General features: G+C 48.5%; 1 protein-coding gene across 4 annotated transcripts in view; it reads left to right on the top strand.

Annotated features, from left to right (window-relative positions):
• Positions 1 to 7,557: 7,557 nt before the first annotated feature.
• SERINC3 (serine incorporator 3) overlaps positions 7,558 to 19,441 on the top strand; it is a 967,471-nt gene continuing 955,587 nt past the window's right edge. For all 4 annotated transcript variants that reach the window (XM_069651326.1, XM_069651327.1, XM_069651323.1 and 1 more), the window contains exon 1: positions 7,558 to 7,714. In XM_069651326.1, the coding sequence (XP_069507427.1) occupies positions 7,676 to 7,714 (39 nt within the window). In that variant the 5' untranslated portion in view covers positions 7,558 to 7,675. The remainder of the gene's footprint in view (positions 7,715 to 19,441) is intronic.

Genomic DNA, 19,441 nt, shown 5'->3' with positions numbered 1-19,441 from the left:
CCGACTCACGGAAGACTCCATCTCTCATGCCTTATTCTCAACGTCAAGGGAATCATTTGTCTCAACGGTGCCACCGCGGAGGAAAGCAGTGTCACGCAAGTGTTTGCATTCCACGCTACGCTCTGCTACGGAGCAGGCCCCTCATCACAAGACACCGCCACGGAGTAAAATGGACACGTACGTCCCAATCATCACGAGGCACACGTGAAACACAAGGCAAGCATTCTATTTCTTCTCTACTGCCTTATTAAATACAGGAATACTCAGCACTCCTCAAGCACCTCAATCAGAAGCGTGCCACAACACGGATGACAGCATTCACATTCAGTCCCTGAGCTAGTCGAGTCAGCCACACGTGCAATCACTATGTCGGAAGAAAACTCAGACAGCGGGCTTCAAAGCCCTCAGGCCAGTTCCACACCACGACATGCTAACCCCAGGGAAGAGGGAACACATAGTCTCTACAACTGCAAGCTGTGCCTCACTTTGAGATGTCAGACACCAGCAGCCTAGCACCCAGGTGGGCCAGGTGGCTGAAAGAACTCCACATCTACATAGATGCTTCTGGCGTGAGAGAAGAACGCCGCCTACGAGGCATCCTACTACATTCACTAGGACCCACAGTATGTGACGTTGGGCCTCATTACGAGTTTGGAGGTAGCCATGCCCTTAAAAAGGGCATGGCTACCCCCAAACCTGGGTCCGGCTCCGGGTCCCCCGAAAGGGGAATTACCGGGCCATTCTGACCTTGGCAGGCCCGGTAATTCCCCTTGCGCGGGACCCAGAATGTCCCCATTCCCATTTGAGCCCCCATAGGGCTCAATGGGAATGGAGAAGATGGTAGCAGCGGTACTGTTCATAACGGTACCGTTGCTACAATCCTGTTATGCTCGTGGGTGCCGCTCTGCACGCCTGGTCTGACCAGGCGTGCAGAGCGGCACCCGCGAGCAGAACTCGTAATGTGGCGGCATGGTAACAACGGTGCGTGTAGCACTACCGGCGTTGCCTTACCACCACTATTGTAATGAGGCCCATTGTGTTTGAAATGCCTGAAGTAACACAGACTAATTTCAAGGTATAATTGACTCATTGAATACCTACTTTGCGCCATTAAGAAATGTTGACTACGAAAGACACATTTTTCACACCACCACGCAAGAAAAGAGTGAAAGCATGGACAATTTTATAATGAGGCTACGAAAAAGAGCCAAATATTGTGACTTTGATCGGTACTCGACTGATGAAGCTCTCGAATCGCAAGCCATTGCAGGATGTGGATCTCCAGAATGCCGCAAAAAACTCCTCCAGAAAAGTAGAACATTGGAAGAAATACTCCAACTAGCAAGAGCGGATTCAGCACTAGCTTTGCAGACTGGATCACTTGACAACATCACGCAAACGGCCACGGCAGCCACAGTGTGCCCCATTCGCAACCCGAATGACACGACAGAGCAAAAGAAATGCTACAGGTGCGGTTTTAAATTTCCTCATGTGAGGCCGTGTCCTGCAATAGGTCACCACTGTGACAAATGCGATGTTGAAAACCATTTTCAGTCCGTTTGCAGAAACATCAAATTCTTTCAATCACCAGACTCTAGCAAATAATCCTGGAGACAAGATGGCTGTAATTCAAGGCGGCAAAGCCCGCGCCCTCGCACAAGTTATTTTTCTACGCCCAGTAGGCGTCGCTCTCACAGCTCATCACGTGATCAACCACACACCTCCCGACGATGGGAATAGAGGAGAGACAGCTCCAGTCGTCACAAGTGCAGACAAGATTCTCAACAAAGAAAACCGAGACAACGAATCAGATATCTAGACGAATCACCACAAGGGAGATGCTTCTCTCACTCATCTTCATCCAGCGCGGACCTCAAAAGAGCCTACGTTCATGCCATCGGCAACAACGCAGCGGTCGAGTATAGCCCAACGCTATTGCTTCAATTAAATGGACAGAATCTAGAGTTTCTAATTGATACTGGAGCAACAGCAAACGTAATCAATGACGATGTTTACAGATCTCTCAACAAGAAGAAAGATTTGAAACAAGCCGACACTCTAATATACCCATACGGCTCCAACAAACCACTCAACTGCCAAGGCATGTTCACTGCCACCCGCCAAAACAAAGACCAGTGTCAAAAGGTAAAAATGTATGTCATTAAGGGAGAACTCCCAGGTGGAAGCATACTAAGCTTCAAGACAGCCATACAAATGGGACTCATTCACATAATGTACCAAATCATGTCCACTTACACCACCAACTCGAAGGACATGATACAAAAACATTTCCAAGCCCTCTTCAAAGGATTAGGCAGACTAAAGGACAGGCAAATTAAACTACATATTAACCCACAGATACCACCAACGGCTCAACACTACCGAGGCATTCCCCTCAATATCCAGAGACATGTTGAGGACGAAATTCAATCCTTACTACAAGAAGACATTATCGAGCCAGCATCTGGGCCGACGCTGTGGGTATCACTGATCGTGCTGGTGCCCAAAAAGGACAACTGAACCAGCATACGTATCTGCATAGACATGCAGGCCCCAAATGTGCCCATTGAAAGAGAGCGACACCTCACACCCAGAATGACAGATATGATGCACCTATTGCATGGTGCCAAAGTATTCTCCAAGTTGGATTGAACAAATGCTATCATCAGCTTGAATTGCATCCATCATCAAGGTACATCACCACTTTCTCAACACATCTGGGTTTATTCGTATACATAAGACTCAGCTTCGGGGTGTCATCTGCTGCTGAAATATTTCAAAACAAGATCCATCAAGTAATCAAACATATTCCAAATGGCTAAACTATAGTGATGACATCCTGATGTTTGGCACCACTCAAGAAACACATGACAACACCCTCAGAAGGGTATGCCTGGCGCTTGAAAATGCACATGTTACGCTCAACCCGGACAAATGCGAAATAAGCAAAACCACTCTAAAATTCTTTGGACACATATTTTCGAACAATGGCCTGCAACCAGACCCTTAGAAGGTACAAGCACTAGTAGAAGCCCCCACCTCCACGTCCACATCAGCTGTACGCTCATTTCTAGGAATGGCCAGTTACTGCACAAGGTATATCCAAGATTTCGCATCGGTAAGCACCCCTCTTAGACTACTCACGGGGAAAAACCAAGAATGTCAGTGGATAAGCGAATGCGAAAATGCTTTCCTTGAAATCAAGAGACGGATCGCGTATGCCTCCTGCATGGCTTACTACGACCCCGAATATGACACAGAACTTACCGTAGACGCCAGCCCTGTGGGACTAGGAGCAATCCTGGCACAATCAAAACCAGGAGCACCACCCAATGCACCAAGACGCATAGTGGCATACGCGAGTCGCATCCTATCGACCACCGAATGTGCCTATTCCCAACCAGAAAAAGAAAGTCTAGCAGTTGTTTGGGCTTGCAAACACTATCACCGGTTCTAATACGGTCGCCCATTCACCATCGTCACTGACCATCAGGCACTCACTACCATCTACGGCAAACCCACTGCCAAAATGCCACCTCGAATAGCCGGATAGGGGCTGAGGCTACAGGAATACTCATTCAACATCATCCACCGACTGGCGAAAGAGACAGCAATCCAGCGGACTTCCTGTCCAGGTACCCACTTCCAGCCCAGGAAGAACGTCAGTCAGTCAAGGCAAATCAGTACATCAACTACCTTATAAACAATGTGCTCCAAAAATCCATCACCGCAGCCCAACTACTAGAGGCAACGCAGAGCGACGGACTGCCCCAAGCCGTTCAGGAGTGCCTAATGTCTGTGGCACAGGAGACGCCATAACAAACAAAATCTATCAACCAAAGAAGAAGAGCAGTTACACACCTTCAAACTCATCCGACACACACTATCCACATCTCATGAATCATTACTACTGAAAGAAAACAGGCTTGTTATACCATCCAGTCTGCAAGACCAGATCTAGCCATAGCTCACTCAAGACACCGAGCGGTGGTATCAGCAAAGCGACAATTCAAACTAAAGTGTAGTTTCCCAAAATGGATGAGAAGGTAGAAACACTTTTGAGCAAGTGCATTGCATGTCAAGCAGTCGCTCCACGCACGTTTCCAGCGCCATTAAAACCCTCGGAAAATGCCCCTACAAGTATGGGACGAAGTGGTGGTTGACATGTTTGGACCATTGGCAAACGGAAAATATGCACTAGTGATCATCGATGAAATGTCTCACTTCCCAGAAGTACATCTCATCCACTCCACAAGTGCTCAGGCAGTGATACCAGCATTGGACAAAACGTTCGCAGATTACGGGATCCCATCGATGGTGAAATCAGACAATGGGCCACCTTTCAGTGGCCACGATTTTGCAATGTTTGCAGAACATCTAGGCTTCCAACACCGGATGATTATGCCACTATGACCACAAGCCAACCGAATGGCAGAAAAGTTCATGAGTAATCTCAAATGGACATTACAAATCTGCTCCATTACCAATGGGTCATTTATGCAAGCAATCTGCACGCTGCTGCGGGAATACAGAAACACGCCCCACAGGCGAATCTCCTTCAGCCCTAATGTTCGGCCGGATCATACACACAAGGCTCGCTCACAACCCGAGCGGCACACTGCCTGCCACCATCATCGACGATGCACGGGCAAAAGACAAGACGAGCAAGATGAAAATGAAGGAATACGCATAGCTCTCAACTCACACGCTTTTAGCGGGTGTCACCCGCCCTGTAAAGGGCGGACTCACCTGCCAAGCCTCCTGCACGCCCATTCATTCCAATGGTCATCTCACCCGCCAAAAACAAAATCGGGTGATTTCACCCACCTTTGCAACACAAATAGTTGAGAGCTATGAATACGCTGTCCACAGGAGACAAGCATGACTGAGCCTCATCCAAGTAGGTGATCAAGTATTGGTCTGACAAACTCAAAACGCCAAGGACACCCCGGCCTTCAAGCCCGAACTCATGACAGTAACCAACATACATGGGTCCATGATAACAGCGGCTAATCCACTGCGAACCATCACGAGGAATTCATCATTTTTCAGAACCCTTGAAGGAGATCAAGAACTCGGGGTCTGGAAAGATACAGCAGACGAATCCTTGGACATAGACCATGAGTCTAGAGGAGAAGACCAAGATGCAGACAATAGTGACAGTGACACTACTCCCATAGCTCTCAACCATTTGTGTCGCAAAGGCGGGTGGAATCACCCAATTTTGTTTTTGGCGGGTGAGACGCCCATTGGAATGAATGGGCGTCCAGGAGGCTTGTCGGGTGAGTCAGCCCTTTACAAGGCGGTGACACCCGCCAAAAGCGTGTGATTGAGAGCTATGTACTCCCACCTAGGCACCCTTGCCGCCACCAAGCCCTTCCAGGAGGACAATACCTAAACCATGCAGATGGATAGAAGAGATTAACTGATAATCCCAACTAGCCACTTGCATAGCTCTCAACCATTTCTGTTGGAAAGGCGGATGAAATCACCCGATTTTGTTTTTGGCGGGTGAGACGCCCAGTAAGACTGAGATTCTACTCATCGGCACACCCACTCCCTCCTTCCCTGCAGCCCTCTGGCCAGTCTCTCTTGGCCCTCTTCCTGCTCCTACCTGCAAGGCAAAAAACCTCGGGGTCATCTTCGACTCCACACTCTCCTTCTCTCCTCATATATCTGACGTCTCTAAGAAGTCACACTACTAGCTGCACCTCCTCAGAGGTATTCTTCCCTTCCTCTCCTTCCCCCAGAAGCTCACTGTCTCCCAAGCCCTGGTTCTCTCGAAGCTGGACTACTGTAACAGCCTCTATCTTAATCTGCCTGCCTCCACTCTCCGCCCTCTGCAGCTCATCCAGAACAGAACTGCGAGACTTGTCCTTGGCCTCAAGCCCAGGGACCGTATCTCTCCAGGACTGAAATCTCTACACTGGCTCCCAGTGGCTGCGAGGATTAAGTTCAAAACCCTCTGCATTGTCCACAAGGCCTTCTGGGGCCTGGGGCCTAAATACCTTCAACTCTCTCTTCCTAAATATCTTCCTTCCCGAGCCCTTCGCTCATCCGTCTCCAACTCCCTCAGGGTCAGCCGCTTCTCGAAGCAACGAGCTGGGGGTAGATCTCTCTCCGCGGCAGGGGCCTCCCTCTGGAACAGCCTTCCTTCCTCCCTGAAACTTGAGGAGAACCATCTCTGGATCCGGAAGTTCCTCAAAACCTTCCTCTTTGCTTCTGCTTTCTCTCTCCCTCTCCCCTGCTAAATTCTTCACTGAAACTGCTCTGAATCTGCAACTGGGCCACTCTCACCGACCTCGGTCCTGGGCCCAGCCACTCTCCACTTGCACTGCCTCCCTGGCAACACCTGCACTGCGGGACTGTCTCTGTATCCCTACAGCCCCCCCTTCCCAGCACTTGTGTGCACTTACCTTGCACTTGCCACCAGCTGGCCCTATTTATTTATTTTTTATTCTACTTACTTTGTACTGCACTTCCCCCCCCTCCCCTTGCACTTTCTCCCTTCCTCCTACCCCTGCACTTGCACAATCTGAATGACACCTGGCCTAGTAGGATCGTTGTCTGTCTTCTCCTTGTTCCCCCCTCCTTGCCTCGTCACGCCTTGAAACACTTGTGTATAGGCGCGTTACAAATGCCATATCATACATAGCTCCCAACCTTTTTTGTCACCTAGGTGGGTGAAAACACCCGATTTTCTTTTTGGCGGGTGAGAGGCCCATTGAAGTGAATGGGCGTATGAGGGACTTGGCGGGTGATTTGTCTGCTTTGAAGGCCGGTGACACCCGCCAAAAGCGGGTGAGTTGAGAGCTATGTATCATATCATATCATATCATTGGAATGAATGGGCGTGCAGGAGCATACATACCAACCCTCCCGATTTAGGCGGGAGACTCACGATTTTTCAGCGAAAAATCGGGCTATTTTTCACTGTCTCCCGCCTGAAATAGCTGTAGCGCCAATGCATTCCTATGGGGAAATGTTGGTCTCCCGATTTCCCTTTGGAAATCTCCCTCCCAGCTGTGTCTGAATGTTGGCATGTATGCAGGAGGGTTGGTGGTGAGTCAGCCCTTTACAAGGAGGGTGACACCTGCCAAAAGCGTGTGAGTTGAGAGCTATGCACTTGTGTGGGGGGGGGGGGGAGAAGTTGTGTCTCTTTCTGTTGTCATTAATCACTTATTAAGGAGCCAAGTCTCCTTTCCATTGTTCTCGTTCTAAAAGAGGCGGGGCTACCACCGAAAGTCAGTAACGTTCTAGAATAAAGGAAGATCAGACGTACCATCCCTGCTCTCAGTGATTTATTATCTCGTCTCATGTACATTTGTCGTAATTGTAAAGAGCACATTTGTGATGCACTTAACAATTCAACAGTATCTGCCAAATACGTCGAATGCGTGCAACTTCTCCCCTTCCATACATTTACGACGACGGATATTCTGTGCATGGAAATTACCAGTGAATTGAATGTTTCAAGATGGCTCTCCGATCTCAGAAGAATCCTTGCACTACACACGCACTACCCTTGTTAGGTGTCCTTCTTCTGTGTCTATTACACGCTTGGGATTCAGGATGTCACTGTGACGGTGTCATCTGGAGATAATGACAGAGGGTGTCAGAGCTCTAGGAGAAAAGTAAACACGAGTATTCTTTAATCTCTTGAAGAAGTGCAGAAATGGGTGCCGTTTTGGGAATTTGCTCCATCGCCAGCTGGGTAAGAGGGACGTTTGCTAACAGCAAGAGATGGGTAACAGTGTTTATGTAGCGCCCACCGCCGACTACAGCCGTACCCGGGAGGTGTTGGTTAGGCGCATTGTTTACAGCGCTATGACATCATTCTGTCTTGTCAGCCCTATCCTCATTTACATTGCATACCATCATGTTTAGATGATGATGTCCCAAAATGCCCCAGAAGAACATAGTTTTAAAAGTGGCATTGTGTAAGCAGGAAGAGGGACAGGGACCGAACTTGTCTCATTCTCAACTGTGTTTCTATAGTGAAAAGAGACTGTTGTGGGAATGGAGTGGCCGAGCGTGGTCTTTGACAGTTGCAGCTGTTTAGAGGTAAGGACGTGACATTGCTCCCTTGCCTCCTAGCTTCTGCCTCGACTTGAAGAAGTCGGGGACCATACACGATCCCTGCTAGGTGGGACCCTCCTGTGTGCATTGCCCCTTTAAGGGGATGTGTTTTCCTCACGTGTATGGCCCCTTTAAATAAAAGGAGCCCCTGCAGGCACGTGAGACAGAGCGGCTGCAGACTCCCAAAGAGGAACGACTGAGTCCGTGTCTCATTATCCATGTAGGCACCAGGCCTACACGTGGAGGCACAGGCCTGCACGCCCAGACACTGAGGGACCCGTATGCCAGGATGGCAGCCGAGGTCCACTCAGTCAGAGGCCTGGCAGGCTGTGACCCCACGCCAGGGTGCCGAGGCCCATGGCACCCGGGGCCATGCCGGATGTCCAGGGCAGGCCCCCACCCCCACACCTAGTGGGACTGCACGGCGCTAGCAGAGATAGCGCCCAGGGGCGCCTGCCGGATGACCATGGCAGGCGACCCCCCAACAACCCCTGTCTGTGCCCCCTCAGACGTCCCAACTGTGGATCCATAGACGATCTCTGAGGAGGGACAGGGCAGACATTACCTCTGTGTCCTCTGCTTTGTCCCAGTGCTTATGTTATGTTGCAAATCTTTTATAATGCACCCATCAGCACAATAGTGGTTTTATGTCACTGAAGCTTGTTTGGATAGTGGCTTATTTTATCCCCACCCCGAGTGAACCTGAACATGGTCTGTGGTAGAAAGGAAATGGAGGAAAAAGGCTGAGGGACTAAGAGATGCAGGAGTAGGTAGAAACGAGACTGGCAAGTGGAAAGGTGCAAGTCGGAGACAGGAAGAGGGTGTATACCTCTGTTAGTAGGGGCGCATGTGCAATCATTGACAGTAGATCAAACGAATGTTGATTGGAAAGAGAGGGTGTGAAACCTTCCAGTGATGAGCTATTTTCTGTGAGGGTAGTGTCTAGTACAGTGATTTCGTGGTACTATCATTAGTGAGCATATGAATGCGTAATGGGCTTCAGTTGTTCTCAAGCATGCCTTTGAAATGTCCCAACCTTTAAACCAGGAGTATAGTCTGCGGCTGCCAAGCCGCCCGACTGTAGTGCCAGACCAAGAGTTATCCTTGTAAAGCTGAATGCAGTGCAAGTTGGAGGTTAAGATGCAGAATTTAGATCCTCCAAGAGCCATACCTGCTTGGCAGGTTGATGTGGAATGGGATTGACTGATCTATGTTAGCTAATTTGATAAAGTTTGGTGCCTTACTTGGAAGTAAGTTTCAAAATATAGTAGCGCATCCTTAGATACAGTGAGAACATATATCCAGAGCTCCCTATCCAAGCTTTGTTCAATAGACTCTAAAAAGGTGAATGTGGATGTGCAATAAAGAGGGTAGGTAGGGAAAGTTGGGCTCAGACGTCTGTCCTTTGGTATAGAGTGGTGGTAAAAAGGTGCCGAGGATCAGACAATCAGTCAGGAAAAATACTCAATGATGAAGACTCGGGTGCATGTCAAAACCCTTTATGTAGACAACAAACCGAAACTGGGACAGCATACACGCATTTAATCTTTTAACTTTCATCTTTCTAACAATTACAAGCTGGTTTTGTTACGAAATTGCGTCATCAATGTCGACACATTACATTATCAGTTTACAAAACCTACGGGAAGTTGGGGTTGGTTAGTAGGTCCAGCTACATATAGAATGTTTAGGGGTTAGTCACTCCATTGGTGATTACCTATCTAATGGCTCCACCTGGGCCCATCTTACCTACAGATATTATTTCTAATGAATCACAATAAGGCTAATTGATTAGTTGGTGCTATCCATCAGGGTCGATGTGGCAAGGGGATTTCTTATTGGTTGGCCTCTTGCTTACCAACCTTGGACACTTTGACAGGACGTCAAGATAAGACACAAGTGGGAGAAGAGGCTTTCATGGTCTGCCATATTTCCAATTCAAGAATACTCCTCATCATCCTGACACAATCAGGCCTCCCCTTATTCTTTGAACTTTGCATTGTGTGCTGTCAGGTGTCTGTGTGCATATTGAGGAAGTTCAGCACATGTCCTATCTATGTTTGGCACATAATGAATAGATAGTGTTTTCCTATCTAGATCACGTGTTGGGATACCATGTTTGAGAGTGGATTTCCTTCTATTTATTAGGGTTTTAGCTTATTCTACCGTGAACGTTGTGTTCTTTGTGGCCACTCATGGCAATGGTCAGTTCCTTTGTAAAAAGGCTTTTGGCATGCTGATCTTGCGCACCTGGACATCAAGGGTTTGTTTTTGTGCTCTTATTAAACTTGATTAACTGAGGAGTGTACCGCATATCGTCCTGGGAACTGTTATCTCATGCCTGCATTTCTTTCATCCACTACTCCCTCCTAGCTTCTGACCTTGGCTCCAGCTCATGAGTTACTTCTTGAGGTCTGCATAGGTTTCTATAATACATTTAACATCTTGGGTTCTGAAGCCTTACTAAATTCTGAAACCTGCTGCAGACTCTTCGTTTAGGAAAATAGCTGCACTACGGTTCATTCTTCATGTTATGCCCTGCATCTTGTACATGTTAATGGATACAGCGGCTGCACATATATGTATAAATGTATTTCGTGCCTACGTGCAAATATCTGTCATGTCTGTGTGTATATGTACTTCATATCTAGGTGCGAATATTCTTCGTGTCTATGTGCTCCTCCTGTCTACAGCTACTCGTCTGCTATGTTTACTTTGTGTGTATGTGTGTAGCCATCTAGTTATTCTCTATTTCTAGACACATGAATACCTGTCATTCTGGTCACACCATCTATTCTATTTAAAACAACACTTCATGGTCCTAGTTAGTTTCGTCTTTCACCCAGACTCCAGGGGCGGTAGGGCTGTCTCAGCTGGTATTATTTCTCACCTGGATGACAATGGCGAAGGGTAGGAATAGGAAGTGGTACTGGTATACTCATCTGAGTAGTGGCAGTGGGTGTTACTTGAGCATTCATCTGACCCGTTACACTGGCAGTCTGCCACCTTTTTGTGTGACTTACTTCAATGATGCAAGTATGTCTTTAACTCAGGCTTTTAAGCCTTCTATAATGCCAGGGTGTCAGTGTGAGCCTAAACCATGCACAAGGAAACGGAAGAGCAAATTACCTTCTACTTAACTGTCATAAGTGCTGAATGTCCATGGATGGCTGGGTTCTGTTCGACAGGAAGGCTGGGAGGGACCATTTAAATGAGGTTACATTTAGAACTATGCATTCACTGGGAGAAAATCCCTGGACCCAGTTTCCTAGAAGTTCTTACGACCAACTTTATGGCGATGACTATACTGGTGTGGGGGTCAGTTTTCCTCTTGGGCTGAGGCTGCGATTTTGTGGGATGTAATCTGCATACTATAGCCGTAACTACCTTTCTCAGCCTGGGCTGTAATTATCATGTCCTGTTACTAGAGAGCAGCATGGAGATGTTAGGTTATTGGGAAGGGAGGAGTATGCTTACAAGCTTACATTTGCAGGTCTTCTTTGGGTGTTACGTATTCAGTGTTTTGTCGAGTAATTGATAACAGCCATCTTCTGGCTGCGTGAAAGTGCTTGTATATTCATATTCATAAAGTTGTTTGGCCAGCACAGCTGTGGTACTCCATTCTGGCTTCTCTGACCCTGTGCTGGCATACCTAGGGACTTACACTTCAGGGTGCAGCCTACAACAGCAGGTAGTATTGCCCACACTGACTGGGCCTACAGGACGAGCTGTGTCAGTGTGGGCGAGTATTAGCTCACCCAGAGTCTGGAGCATGGCAGCCAATAACGTTGTGCTCCAGTACCTGCCTCTCCTAGCCTCGGAGCACCTGCAACAGTAGGTAGCAGGCTGTCTGCTGCCAGAAGTCCACTAACTGCAGCAGTAAAGTGAACTCATATATTCTACATCTGTGGGAAGAGCACTGTTCAATGGCGGCATGCATCTGGGCCTAGTATTTCAGCTCCGGCATGCATCTGGGCCTAGTATTTCAGCTCCGTAGCTCATACAAGAAGCTTAGAACTTTGCGTTTTTTATGGGTCTCTTATTTTATACTTGCTGTAGTTAGTCTCTTCCTGTGATGTTCATATGCTATTGCTCACATGTCCCATGCAGAGCTCTCACCCTGCAAGCTGTTGTAAATGGTTGGGAGCTATCCTATGTTGGGGTAGACGTTTTAGTTCCCGACGCGGGAAAGAGGGTTGCACTACATAAATTGTACTATGCCATGGTGCGGCTGGGTTAGATGCAATGTTGCACTTAAATATGTGTTTAATGTAGTTTGAAGAATTGAAATGAGTGTTACTTTGTGTTTTAATTGGACACATTTTAGAGTCACAGTAGGCACCAACATGAGTAGCAGTAGCAGGGATAAATGTATTGTGCACTGTACAATTTGAAGCGCTGAGAAGTATATAGTGGGGAGCTTTAGGCATGCGAGAGAGGAGTTCATTGAAGGGGAAACTAACATGTGGAAATTGAACAATGGTTTAGATTGCGGACACATTTAGGGCATTGGGAAATATGTGGTCCATTATGGAAACATGGAGGTATTATGGGATGCCCATCATCTGGGAGGTTAAGGATTTCTACTGCTGCTTCAAAGGCGTGCTTATTTATTTATCTCCCTCCCCATGCCTTAACGTGTTTATGGAAAGCCTTTCACAATCGCCATTTGGGTTAATGGATTTGTCACATGTTCTGAATAATAAATAGAGTTATTCTTGAATAATAAATGCATTATGTGGAGTACATCATAACTGACTATGAAAGAAGGTCACATGTCAAAGGGGTTGTACTTTGTCAATGCATCCAATAATAATTGTTCTTTTTATAACGCGGTTAATACCGCGAGTGGTTTCTAAGCATGGGATTGGGATTGAAAACTGTGTTGTCTTGCTTCCAAGACGCACGCGTTGCCCCTGAGCTATCCTTCCTCCCTCTTGGGGTTTTTAGAGCTAGGGGGATTAAATGACTTTGTATTAGCCAATGGAGGGTACAGGGATGACTTTGTAAATAAATATTTGTGATTATGTAAATTGTCTAACTGGTACATAACCTGTAACTTTGTTGTCCATCAGTGAGAATCGGGTTAGTTATTTATTGTATTTATTGGTCATTTGTTAGGCGCCTATACAATTAGCAAAACTGTTTCGATGCGCCCGCAGGGCAACAGAGTGGGTACAGGGGAAGGTAGACAATGAATTACAAAAAAAGAAAATAATTGAATTAATAGTACAAACAAATAATGAGAATAAAAGGGAGGGGAGACAAACCTACTATGCCTTGTAAGTGTTCAGAACGTGCAAGTGCAGAAGGGAGGGGGTAAGGGATAGGTGCTGTGGTGCTCAGGGTGAAGTGCTAAGAAGAGAAGAACGTAAGTGCAACCTCCCATGGGGAGGGTGAGCCTAAGTAAGTGCGGTAAATAGACAGCAGCAGGGATGAGAGATGTGGGGCGTCAGGGCCCCGAGGATACACAAGGGCCCTGCACATCAGTCACGCTACTGTATGATTAGCAGGGAAGAGAGGAGGAGAAGGAAGAGGTGAAGAGGTGAAGAGGAAGGTCTTGAGACTTTTATGGAACTTAAGGCGGTCCTGCTCAAGACGCAGAGGGGGCGGGAGGCTATTCCACAGGAGGGAGCCCGCTGAGGAAAGTGAACGACCACCAGCTCTCTGTTTAGCAAACTGCTTCACATGCAAGGAGTTGGTGCCAGAGGAACGCATTGTCATGAATCACAGAATGCGCCCTTTCTGGACTTCCTGGTTCTTATCGCAGCGGGGCTTGCATTCCTTGATGCTCCCAACATGGCCGTCTTGCGTGACACGCCTCGCGCCAGCCTTCACGGCGGACGTAGTACGTCCTACAAATAGGCCATGCCCCCGCGGCCCAGCGCGTCTCAACGCTATCATCAGGTAGTGACTAGACGTGTGTCTCGTAACTTGCAAACTATTCCTTATCCTAAGTTCCTGGATCCTTATTCCTATTCCTGCCACCATTTCCTCTTCACCTTGTTCCTGGATTCCACGTACCCCTTGTGTACGCTTCCTCCTTTCCTGGACGTCCTGAATCTCCGAGATCCTGGAACGCTGAACGCACGCTGGAGCCAGAAGAGACTCGAGCGGGCTTGTATAAAACCTGATCCGTGCGCAAAAAGAATCTCCCCGCGGAATCCTACAAGAGGCGGACTCAGGTGAGAAGGGGGGAAATTCACGACACGCATGAGTCTAGAAGGGGAGTATTCGGTCATGAAGCATTGAAGAGAGAGTGGTCCCCGGCCCCAGATATCCTTGTGGATCATACAGAGGGATTTGAATTTAATCTGTGGTGAGGCTGGGAGCCAGTGAAGGCTGTGTAGGGGAGGAGAGATGTAGTCCCTGGGCTTGAGGCCAAGGATAAGTCTTGCTGCCCTATTCTGGGTTACTTGGAGGGGTTTCAGGGCGGATGAAGGAAGATTGAGGAGGAGGCTGTTGCAGTAGTCTAGCCTGGTGAGAACCAGAGCACGGGTATCATTGAGTCTCTGAGGAAGGGTAGCGTTCCTTTTGAGAAGGAAGAGCTGAAAGTGGGACTTCTTGACAATGTCCTGAATATGAGGGATGAAGGAACGGGAGGAGTCGAATATGACTCAGAGATTCGTGGCTTCAGCGGAGGAGCTAGTGGGGAGCCCATGGAGGAAGGCCAGAGTGAAGGGAAGAAGTAGGGTGCAGGTGACCCACTAGGGAGAATCTCTGTTTGGCTGGCATTGAGGCAGAGGTCATTAGCAGTGCACCAGGCCTGGATGCCCGAGAGGCAGTCAGTGATGACGGGAGGGTGCAAGGGCATCATTAAGAAGTTTGCAGAAGAGTTGTGTGTCGTCAGCGTAGCACTGGAAGTTGGGGGAGAAGGAGGAAATGAGGCATGCTGTTAGGGAGAATTCTCTCTTTAGGCTGAATTTCCTAACCTACTGAGTCCCCCAGCAGCTTTGCTGGATTTCTGGAGTTTGTTTTTTTCTCCTGCCAAGAGTTAGACTCTTTTTCTCCCACTCTTGGACATGATTTATGGTGTTCCTTTGACTGTTAATGTGTTTTATGAGCTATGGGGTCCTTTACTCCATAGGGTCTCATATGTTTTTACTATGTGTGTTACACAGCACCCTCCGTGCAGTGACACAGGGGTGTCATAGTGACACCCCACCATAGACTCCATACCCTGGGACTGACTACTGTCTCCCAGGGCATGTTAAGTCACCATTGGCTTTACTATTCCCAAATTATTAACAGAAACCGGTACAAACCATCATATTGTGGACATACTGGTCGGGGCAATTCAATTGCCCCGGGGTCTGTTAGTCAAGGGGGCACGTCTCCGTCCCCCCTGATCGAGTTTTGGCTGGTGGCAGTGGATACTTCTTTTTATATTCGACCGCGAATATATCCCTATGGGATTTTCCCATTGTTCGAGGCTACCAACTTTAATTATTTAATTCTCATAGCCTCGAACATACCGCCGGTTTATTTAATTAATATTAATTCGCCGGTTGGTACTTTTTGCCAGCACTCGATTCTAAAATGGCGTTTGTGTTCTCTTCTGTGACTCCAACCCAAGTCGAGCCCTTTGTTCCACTTTTTGGCGGGCTTCTCCACAGAAGCCTCCAAAAGTGGTGCCACTCTGTCTGGGTACCACAGAGGGTGTGGGAGGGGCTTTAGGCACCCTGGACTGAGTTACCTTGGTAACTCAAGTCGCACACTTAGCATGTTTGATTGACAGCTAGGCTGAGTGAATGGGGGAATGCTGCATAAAAGCAGGGCTTTGGGGACTGGAACTTCAGAAGTCGCCACAGGACCTGAGAATCCGACGAGGGAGAAGCTGAGCCGACCTACCACGACGACACCACCGGTGGAGCCCTGCGGGACCGACTCGCCACTTCCTGACGACAGAGAAGATCTCCCGGCTGGAGAGGCTTCTTCCCCTGACTGGTGGGCACAACCAGATTACCTTCTTCTCTTCGCACCCCAGACCGGCTTGTGGTCGAATCGCCCGTGCCAAGCACCCCGGCAACCGGATAGCCACTTATCACTGGTCCGCGAATTAAAGGACCGATCCTTTTACCTGAGAAACTCCGCGGCTGGTTTCTTCCCTGGCAGTGCAACGGACTCCTGTCTTCCTCCCCGACGAGATCTTCTCTTCCCGCGGACGAAGCACCGACTTGCATCCGCTGCCAGGAACAACTGCCCCCGCTGGAGTATTCTCACCACTTTAAGGTACCATGTCTGCCAGGCCTCCTTTTCTAAAGATTGATACAAGGTGATAATAATCCCTTAACCTTCTGGACTGGGCTGGCCGCCTTGACCCTCTAACTGGTCCCTTTCTTTGGTCCAACTCCTTTTTTGAACCGTTACAAGACTTTTGTGCACTGCAACCGTGTGACCTTGGACACATTTCAGTTTGATCCTCTTAAAGCGGATTCGGCCTACTGACTCTAAACTCACGGTGTTACTTTGCCTTCCCCTCTTGTTGTGTTCGTGAAAAAGTGTTGGGATCTGTTTCAATTTATTCTCTGCTTTTCTCTCCCTTTTTTAAAAACGAATTATTAGAGTGCCATCTACGTTAAGCGCTCACCGCTGTCTGAAAATTAGTGGGGCTTTACTTAAGACTTGTCCAATATTCGTTTAAGGGAGTCTATATCTTTTAGTGACTGTGTTTTTGGATTGCTTACTATTAGTGACTGTGTGTTTTTCTAGATGTGGTTTTAAATAAATAATTATATCTGTTTTACACCAAGCACTGGTCAGTGTTTACTTGTTCTATTGTGTTCTTTTGACCTATTGTGAATACTCTGTATGCTGCCTAACCCGTCTTGAGGGAAGTCTGACTGCTCAGCCACAGCTACCAAGTGAATCTGTGTGGTACAGACTGCTAACAAGTGGGTTTACCGCCAAACACCTGCAGTCCTAAATCTTTTGCAGTGGTCCCAGAGGGAACTGCACAGGTTTCTGCCTAACACATGCCAACAGAGAAAGGTATATGTTAAAAAGCCGGGGCGAAAGAATGGAGCCCTGGGGGACGCCACAGGTGGAGGAGGAAGTAGGGCAGGAGAAAGGGCCCAGAATGGTTTTGGAGGAACGGTCAGTTGGGAAGGAGGTAAGCCTGTCTAGTGCCTTCTCCGAGATACCAAGGGTATCATGGAGCCTTTTTATGAGGATGGAATGGTTCACTCTGTCATATGCAGAAGAGAGATCAAGAAGGATGAGGACAGCAGGGGAGAAGGAATCAAGGGATATGAGCAGTTCTTCACAGGTGTTCAGAAGAGCAGTTTCTGTGCCTCTGGATGCTCGGAATCCAGACTGATGGTCATGTGACCGCCAACAAGTTCGGTATGAGAGTTGAGTTGGGGGAGGGCCAACTTCTCAAGTAGTTTCCCCAGGAAGGGGTTGATGGAAATGGGGCTGTAGTTGGCTGGGCAGGAAGGGTCTGCAGAGGGATTTTTAAGGAGAGGGCACGAGTGGTTGCAGAGATCAGCAAGAGCAGCGGCGAGAGAGGAGATGTTGGTTATGGACAGATAGAGGTTGCTAAGGATAGAATCAGTGGAAGAGTCTGTGTTGGGTGGGCAAGGGGGAATGAAGGTGGAAGAGAAGGCAGCAACTGACACTCGTTTTATCGGTCGGATGTTCGTGAACAAGGTTGGCAGAGCATTATAAGGAGTTGACACAGGGCCATAGGGACCCAGATGAGTTATTAGGAGTGAGTGGTCAGACCAGGAAAGAGGGGTGACCATGGGAGTAGAGAGCGTGAGGTTGGAGTGGATGATGGCGTCTGGCGTGTGTCCAGCAGAATGGGTAGGACCAATGGGAAGATTGGAGAGGGATAGGGAGGAGCAGAGGTCAGTTAAGAGGGAGGTTGCTGTGCAAGGGGAGTCTAGGTGGAAGTTGAAGTTACCTAGTAGTAGCAGGTTGGAGGTGGTAGAAAGTAGGGAGGAACAGAAAATTCTGCAATGACTGGCTAATCCTGCTGCAGTCTCTACCTCTCCTGCCTGTCCCCTACTAGGCTCACTGCACGGCCTTGGCTTCACATTTCATCTCTAAAACCTAAGACATACTGACCACTCTATCATCCTCTCCTCCTTCTCAATCTACTTTCTCCTCTACCTCCTGGCCTCCCTGCAGCCACCTCTCCTCCTCCCTTCTCTGCCTTTCCTCTTTTCACCCCTGATGAGGTTTCTAGACAAGTCTGATCTATGAAAGTCTCGTCAAAACAGGTTCTCCCCTGTTCATCCAAAATCATCAAGGACCCCATTGACACGCTCGCTCCAGCCTTGGCCGACTTCTGCAACCACTCTTTTGCCACTGGAACCTTCCCTTCCCCCCTGAAGCACTCTATTGTGCACCCTCTTAAGAAACCCTCAGGTGACTCCTCTCGTCCGGCTAACTATCGCCCGATTTCCATTACTCCTTTCCTGGGCAAACTCTTGGAAAAGCTGGCCATCTCCCAGCTTAATTTTCACACTGAATCTGATGGTTGTCTCCATGACCATCAGTCTGGCTTCAGAGCAGCCAGAAGCACGAAACTGCTCCCCTGAACATCCATGAAGACCTGCTATATGACCTGGATGCCAACCACCCCTCTGTCCTCATCTTACTTGATCTCTGTTCTGCTTTTGACATTGTCAACCATGCCATCCTGCTCAACCGGCTCCGTGATCAACTGGGTATCACTGATCAGGCTCTGGCCTGGCTGACCTCTTTCCTCCCTTACCTGCCCTGCCAGGTCCAACTTGGGCCCTTCCTCTCCTCTATCTCACTCTCTTCCTGTGGTGTTCCCCAGGATTCTAACCTTTCTCCCTGGCTGTTCAACCAATACCTGGCACCTCTCGACCACCGCATTGCTGCTCTCTGCTCCAGCTTTCAGTGCTATGCGGATGAGACTCAGCTCACTTTCAGCCACCTCTTCTCCCTCTGTCATCCCGGATTGTATGTCTGCAAGCAAGGAGTCGTGTGCTTCCAATGAGCTCTGCCTTAATGCCAGTAAGACTGAGAGCCTCCTCATCGGCACACCTGCACCTTCCTTTCCTATCACTCTCTGGCTGTCCACGTTGGGCCCTCTTCTCTAAGAAGTCAAATTACCAGCTGCACCTCCTCAGAGGTATTCTTCCTTTCCCCACCTTCCCCCAGAAGCTCACTGTCTCCAGACCTCTGGTTCTCTCTAGGCTGGACTACTGCAACAGCCCCTTTCGAAATCTGCCTGCCTCTGCTCTCCGTCATCTCCAACTCATCCAGAACAGGACTGCAAGACTTGACCTTGGCCTCAAGCCCAGGGATCGTACCTCTCCAGCCCCGAAATCTCTCCATTGGCTCCCAGTGGCAGCAGGGATCAAGTTCAAGACCCTCTGCATTG

This window comes from Ambystoma mexicanum, chromosome 3p, assembly GCF_040938575.1.
Source record: "Ambystoma mexicanum isolate Mex_15411 chromosome 3p, UKY_AmexF1_1, whole genome shotgun sequence".
Lineage (NCBI taxonomy): Eukaryota > Metazoa > Chordata > Amphibia > Caudata > Ambystomatidae > Ambystoma > Ambystoma mexicanum.
The sequence above is the reverse complement of the archived record's forward strand: the minus strand, read 5'-3'. Positions and strand labels throughout refer to the sequence as shown.